The sequence below is a fragment of the Sander lucioperca genome, chromosome 5 (assembly GCF_008315115.2).
Source record: "Sander lucioperca isolate FBNREF2018 chromosome 5, SLUC_FBN_1.2, whole genome shotgun sequence".
Classification (NCBI taxonomy): Eukaryota; Metazoa; Chordata; class Actinopteri; order Perciformes; family Percidae; genus Sander; species Sander lucioperca.
In genome coordinates, this window is record NC_050177.1 from 3,842,501 (window position 1) to 3,849,179 (window position 6,679).

Sequence of the window (6,679 nt, forward strand, 5' to 3'; positions counted from 1 at the left end):
TTGGCCATTTTGGTGTGTTTTTTTCTGCCTGAACTCTAAGTTGTTGTCCGTTATCCCGTCCTCTTCCACCCGTCCTCTTCCAGTCACTCTGTCTCCTGATGTGGACGTCTGGAGACAGTCACTTTAAATAAAAATCAACACATTTAACAAAAAAGAAATTAAATAAAATAAATAATGGATTATTAACTTATCAGAATCGATAATCGAATCGTTGTAGAGAGAATCGCGATGAATCTAAGAATCAGTTATTTTTCCCACCCCTGCTCCTGCCGTTGGTCTCGTTCCAAATTAATTAGCCGATGGAAACGCAGGTCGAGGTAGCTAGCCGTGTTAAAGGACCATTCTGGTGTAAACTAACCCAGGGGTTATTACCTGATGTGTACCTACTCTGTCTCTCTGGGACATGTTTTCATGCTCATCCAATGAGGTTGGAGCTTTAACGAGGCTACCGCCGACCGCTGGTTAGCTTGAAATGCTAGTATTGGGGGCATGGGGACACTCAAATTAAATCACTATTTATACCACTAAAACGGCTCCAAATATCACCACACTTTAACGTTAGCATCAGTAGGGTCCCTACATGTGAACAGAAGCATTGACACCGTTGTAAGTGTGCAGATAGTTTATTAAAAAGATTATAAAGACAGTCGCGTTCATGTTTACTTGCGGGAGCCATCTTGGAAACGTCCACGCTGCACTTTTTAGTTAGTAGCTAGTATAAATAGTGATTTAATTTGAGTGTCCCCATGCCCCCAATACTAGCATTTCAAGCTAACCAGCGGTCGGCGGTAGCCTCGTTAAAGCTCCAACCTCATTGGATGAGCATGAAAACATGTCCCAGAGAGACAGAGTAGGTACACATCAGGTAATAACCCCTGGGTTAGTTCACACCAGAATGGTCCTTTAACAGCTGGAAGGCACCGTAGTCTGGACTGTATCGATTATAGATTATAGATTATTATAGTCCGTCTCTATGAGGATTGATGACATCATGTCTCTGTGTGTGTGTGTGTGTGTGTGTGTGTGTGTGTGTCTCTGTGTGTGTGTGTGTGTGTGTGTGTGTGTGTGTGTCTGTGTGTGTGTGTGTGTCTGTGTGTGTGTCTGTGTGTGTGTGTGTCTCTGTGTGTGTGTGTGTGTCTCTGTGTGTGTGTGTGTGTGTGTCTCTGTGTGTGTGTGTGTGTGTCTCTGTGTGTGTGTGTGTGTGTGTGTGTGTGTGTGTGTGTCTCTGTGTGTGTGTGTGTGTGTGTGTGTGTGTGTGTGTCTCTGTGTGTGTGTGTGTGTGTGTGTGTGTGTGTGTGTGTCTCTGTGTGTGTGTGTGTGTGTGTCTCTGTGTGTGTGTGTGTCTCTGTGTGTGTCTCTGTGTGTGTCTCTGTGTGTGTGTGTGTGTGTGTGTGTGTGTGTGTGTGTGTGTGTGTGTGTGTGTGTGTGTGTGTGTGTGTCTGTGTGTGTGTGTGTGTGTGTGTGTGTGTGTGTGTCTCTGTGTGTGTGTGTGTGTGTCTCTGTGTGTGTGTGTGTGTGTGTGTCTCTGTGTGTGTGTGTGTGTGTCTCTGTGTGTGTGTGTGTGTGTCTCTGTGTGTGTGTGTGTGTGTGTGTGTGTGTGTGTGTCTCTGTGTGTGTGTGTGTGTGTGTGTGTGTGTGTGTGTCTCTGTGTGTCTCTGTGTGTCTGTGTGTGTGTGTGTGTGTGTGTGTGTGTCTCTGTGTGTGTGTGTGTGTGTGTGTGTGTGTGTGTGTGTGTGTGTGTGTGTGTGTGTGTGTGTGTGTGTGTGTGTGTGTGTGTGTGTGTGTGTGTGTAGTGTCTGTGTGTTTCCCCAGAGTGAGTCAGCCTGGAGAGCTGAAGCAGGAGTATGAGGAACAGGTGACTAAAGTAAGTTCCTTCTCTCTGTAATAACTGACTGTTATTATCATCATTAACCTGTAAGTAGGTCTGACTACCCAGATATCCTCTGGTAGACACAACCCAGAGCTCTCCTCCTCGTCTACAGCGCTCTCTGGTAATATCAACATGTTGTTGTTGTCAGCTGACGGAGGAGAGGAGAGCTCTAGACGAGGAGGAGAGCAGAGCGTTTGTTAACTGTGTTGTTGTTGTTGTTGTTGTTGTCAGCTGACGGAGGAGAGGAGAGCTCTAGACGAGGAGGAGAGCAGAGCGTTTGTTAACTGTGTTGTTGTTGTTGTTGTTGTTGTTGTCAGCTGACGGAGGAGAGGAGAGCTCTAGACGAGGAGGAGAGCAGAGCGTTTGTTAACTGTGTTGTTGTTGTTGTTGTTGTTGTTGTTGTTGTTGTCAGCTGACGGAGGAGAGGAGAGCTCTAGACGAGGAGGAGAGCAGAGCGTTTGTTAACTGTGTTGTTGTTGTTGTTGTTGTTGTTGTTGTTGTCAGCTGACGGAGGAGAGGAGAGCTCTAGACGAGGAGGAGAGCAGAGCGTTTGTTAACTGTGTTGTTGTTGTTGTTGTTGTCAGCTGACGGAGGAGAGGAGAGCTCTAGACGAGGAGGAGAGCAGAGCGTTTGTTAACTGTGTTGTTGTTGTTGTTGTTGTTGTCAGCTGACGGAGGAGAGGAGAGCTCTAGACGAGGAGGAGAGCAGAGCGTTTGTTAACTGTGTTGTTGTTGTTGTTGTTGTTGTTGTCAGCTGACGGAGGAGAGGAGAGCTCTAGACGAGGAGGAGAGCAGAGCCAGTCAGGAGTTGATCCAGAAGCTGCTGGCTGAGGAGCAGAAGCTGCTCCAGGAGGAGATGAAGAGGAGAGAGGAGGACGAGAGGCTGGCCCGCCTGCTCAGCTCTCAGCTGGTTAGTCTCATATATATATATTACTTTATTATTATATTATTATTATTATTATTATTATTATTATTATTAATAAATTATATTATTATTATTATTATTATCATTATTATTAAATTATATTATTATCATTATTATTATTATCATTATTATTATTATCATTATCATTATTGTTATTGTTATTGTTATTGTTATTATTATAATTTTATTATTATTATTATCATTATTATTATTGTTATTATTATTATTATTATTATTATTATATACTGTTAATGTCTGAAAGCTGGTTGTGTGGTCTGGTCCAGAACTCAGGTCCGGTCTCTCAGGAGAACCTGGGTCCTGTTAACGCTGCTCCAGCCAAGAAGAGGAAGAAGGAGGTCAGCGGACAGATGGACCGGTACGACCATGTATTAATATATATTATATTATATTATATTATATTATATTATATTATAGAGAAATTAATGTTATAGAGACTATATCAGCTGATAAATTATCAGAATTAGTGTAATGTTGTGTAACTTCAAGCCGTAGCTGTATCCCTTCTAGCCATGATGATGATGATGATGATGATGATGAAGATGATGATGATGAAGACGTGTGTCTGTGTGTTCCAGGTTCTTGTGTCCTCTTCCATCTAACAGCATGTTGACAACCAACCAGGTCAGTAGTCTCAGCTGTTCCCTCTATGCTAAGCTAGGCTAACCTCCTGTAGGTTTATACCTGGATGTCTCAGCTGTTCCCTCTATGCTAAGCTAGGCTAACCTCCTGTAGGTTTATACCTGGATGTCTCAGCTGTTCCCTCTATGCTAAGCTAGGCTAACCTCCTGTAGGTTTATACCTGGATGTCTCAGCTGTTCCCTCTATGCTAAGCTAGGCTAACCTCCTGTAGGTTTATACCTGGATGTCTCAGCTGTTCCCTCTATGCTAAGCTAGGCTAACCTCCTGTAGGTTTATACCTGAATGTCTCAGCTGTTCCCTCTATGCTAAGCTAGGCTAACCTCCTGTAGGTTTATACCTGAATGTCTCAGCTGTTCCCTCTATGCTAAGCTAGGCTAACCTCCTGTAGGTTTATACCTGAATGTCTCAGCTGTTCCCTCTATGCTAAGCTAGGCTAACCTCCTGTAGGTTTATACCTGAATGTCTCAGCTGTTCCCTCTATGCTAAGCTAGGCTAACCTCCTGTAGGTTTATACCTGAATGTCTCAGCTGTTCCCTCTATGCTAAGCTAGGCTAACCTCCTGTAGGTTTATACCTGAATGTCTCAGCTGTTCCCTCTATGCTAAGCTAGGCTAACCTCCTGTAGGGTTATCCCTGAATGTGTCTTCCTGGTCTCTCAGGTGGATCGGCCCCTCCCCAAACTGGATTACTACGGCGCTGTGACAGACCCCCCCCCTCACAGAGCAGCTCCTCTTCCTCTCTCTGTGGAGGAGGACCTTCAGCTGACTGGACGCCCAGGGTCCAAGAGGAAGAGCTCGGAGCTGGACACGGTCTGGCCCCCCTCCTCCTCCTCCTCCTCGCTGGGGGGTGCGGCCCTGCAGGAGATGTCAGAGGGGGCAGGGCCAGACTGGGGGTTGTCAGAGGGGGCGGGGCCAGACTGGGGGGTGCAGCTGCAGAGCAGACGGCTGCAGGAGGAGCAGGACCGGCAGCTGGCTCTGCAGCTGCAGAAGCAGCTGGACCAGGAGGAGAAACGCAGAGCTACGAGCAGAGGCCCCGGATCCTCAGACCAGTACCTGCTCCGCCCAACCCTCCGCCGAGCCTCCAGACCCCCCTCAGCCTCGGACCCCCCCAACGGAGCCTCCAGACCCCCCTCAGCCTCACACCCCCCCGGCAGAGCCTCCAGACCCCCCTCAGACTCAGACCCCCCCAACGGAGCCTCTGGTAACTCCACCCCTTCATCTGCAAAGACTACAAACTGTGTAAAGACTACAAGGTCCAGCAGCCCCAGCAGCCCCAGCAGCAGAGGCCGTAAACAGACCACTCTGACGGAGCTGTTCTCCAGCAGCTGAACTCTGAGAGACCTCCTTAGAGCTGCCTTCACTTCCTCTAGTCCCAGAGACGCTACAGCCAGCTGATCCAGGTCCTGGTCCTGGTCCTGATCTTTCATTTCCTCTAGTCCCAGAGACGCTACAGCCAGCTGATCCAGGTCCTGGTCCTGGTCCTGATCTTTCATTTCCTCTAGTCCCAGAGACGCTACAGCCAGCTGATCCAGGTCCTGGTCCTGGTCCTGATCTTTCATTTCCTCTAGTCCCAGAGACGCTACAGCCAGCTGATCCAGGTCCTGGTCCTGGTCCTGATCTTTCATTTCCTCTAGTCCCAGAGACGCTACAGCCAGCTGATCCAGGTCCTGGTCCTGGTCCTGATCTTTCATTTCCTCTAGTCCCAGAGACGCTACAGCCAGCTGATCCAGGTCCTGGTCCTGGTCCTGATCTTTCATTTCCTCTAGTCCCAGAGACGCTACAGCCAGCTGATCCAGGTCCTGGTCTTGGTCCTGATCTTTCATTTCCTTTAGCCTCCAGAGACCCTACAGCCAGCTGACGGAGCAGCTGATCCTGATCCAGAGCCCCTGGGGGGTCAGACCCCCCCACATGTCTCTGTGGACCAGGACTGAGACTGTGTCCTGCTGGTCTACTGTAAACCCTGAGATCTCAGCAGGTCTCAGGGTCCCCGTCTGTAAACTGGTTTTAAATAAAGTTTTGGGGCCGTCAGACTTTATGGAGAATCTTTCTTTTCAGGACAGAATAATCTCGTTGTAATCAAGAAGATTTCTGAATTCATTTTCAAAACATCTGATTTCTTATGAGAATAAAGCCTTTTTTCTAAATATTTTGACTTTTCTTATTGAAAATATTATTTAACATGTTCTCTCACCATATCCCAGCTGTTCTCGTAATATTTTCACTTTTAATTCTGAAAATATTCAGACTTATTTATGTAAAGATTATTTTTTGAGGCATTTAAAGGAGACTCCGGCTGATTCCAGCCTGTAGCTCTGATGTTAGTAAATGTGGAGTTCTGTCAGTAGAGACACTAAACCAATCAGAGCTAACATGTTTTCATAAGTAGGCATGTGCTTATTTTGTTAAAGTCAGCGCTGTGGTACAACTAGCAGGAGACAGTTATAACTGAGGTAAGTGTGGAGACACTACCTTATTTAATCATTACATTAATACATATTTCTGCATGTCTTTTCAGTGTTGTAGTGTAGACGCTCCCTAAGCCCTCGTCTTACTGCCGTCTCAACACCAGAACTAAACACAGCTGGATTAACTCAACTTTGGTGCCTTTCTGTCACATCTGCTGCGGTCAGATTCCCTGAGTTCCCTCAGTGCCCATGGGCTCTGGTAGTGACATCTCCAGCAGGGTTAGAGGCTAAACAGGTTTATAACCTGCCCTGTTTCAGCCTGCTGGGTGACAGAACTACTGACACCCAGCAGAGCTACGCTTTAATAGACCAGAGTCTCCTTTATTAGACAGGAGGGGGGATCAGACCTGGACCACTGGGGTAAGGACTGAGTCTTAGCACACCACCTACACCACCTCTTTTATAGTCTGTGTGTGTCTCTGTATGTGTGTGTGTATCTCTGTGTGTGTCTCTGTATGTGTGTGTGTATCTGTGTGTGTGTGTGTGTGTGTGTGTGTGTGTGTGTGTCTCTGTGTATTTGTATGTGTGTGTGTCTCTGTATGTGTGTGTGTGTGTGTCTCTGTCTGTCTCTGTGTGTATGTGTGTGTGTGTGTGTGTGTGTGTGTGTGTGTGTGTGTCTGTGTCTCTCTGTGTATGTATGTGTGTGTGTGTATTTGTGTGTGTGTGTGTGTGTGTGTCTGTGTCTCTCTGTGTATGTATGTGTGTGTGTCTGTATGTGTGTGTGTGTGTGTGTGTGTACTTGAGTCTGTCTGCAGGTCAACA

General features: G+C 46.8%; 1 protein-coding gene across 1 annotated transcript in view; it reads left to right on the forward strand.

Moving 5' to 3' along the window:
* rnf168 (ring finger protein 168) overlaps positions 1-4,847 on the forward strand; it is a 13,215-nt gene extending 8,368 nt beyond the window's left edge. The window contains exons 4-9 of the mRNA XM_031311251.2: positions 1,794-1,864; positions 2,624-2,779; positions 3,079-3,170; positions 3,391-3,436; positions 4,113-4,524; positions 4,633-4,847. Of these exons, the coding sequence (XP_031167111.1) occupies positions 1,794-1,864; positions 2,624-2,779; positions 3,079-3,170; positions 3,391-3,436; positions 4,113-4,524; positions 4,633-4,781 (926 nt within the window). The 3' untranslated portion in view covers positions 4,782-4,847. The remainder of the gene's footprint in view (positions 1-1,793; positions 1,865-2,623; positions 2,780-3,078; positions 3,171-3,390; positions 3,437-4,112; positions 4,525-4,632) is intronic.
* The last annotated feature ends 1,832 nt before the right edge of the window (positions 4,848-6,679 follow it).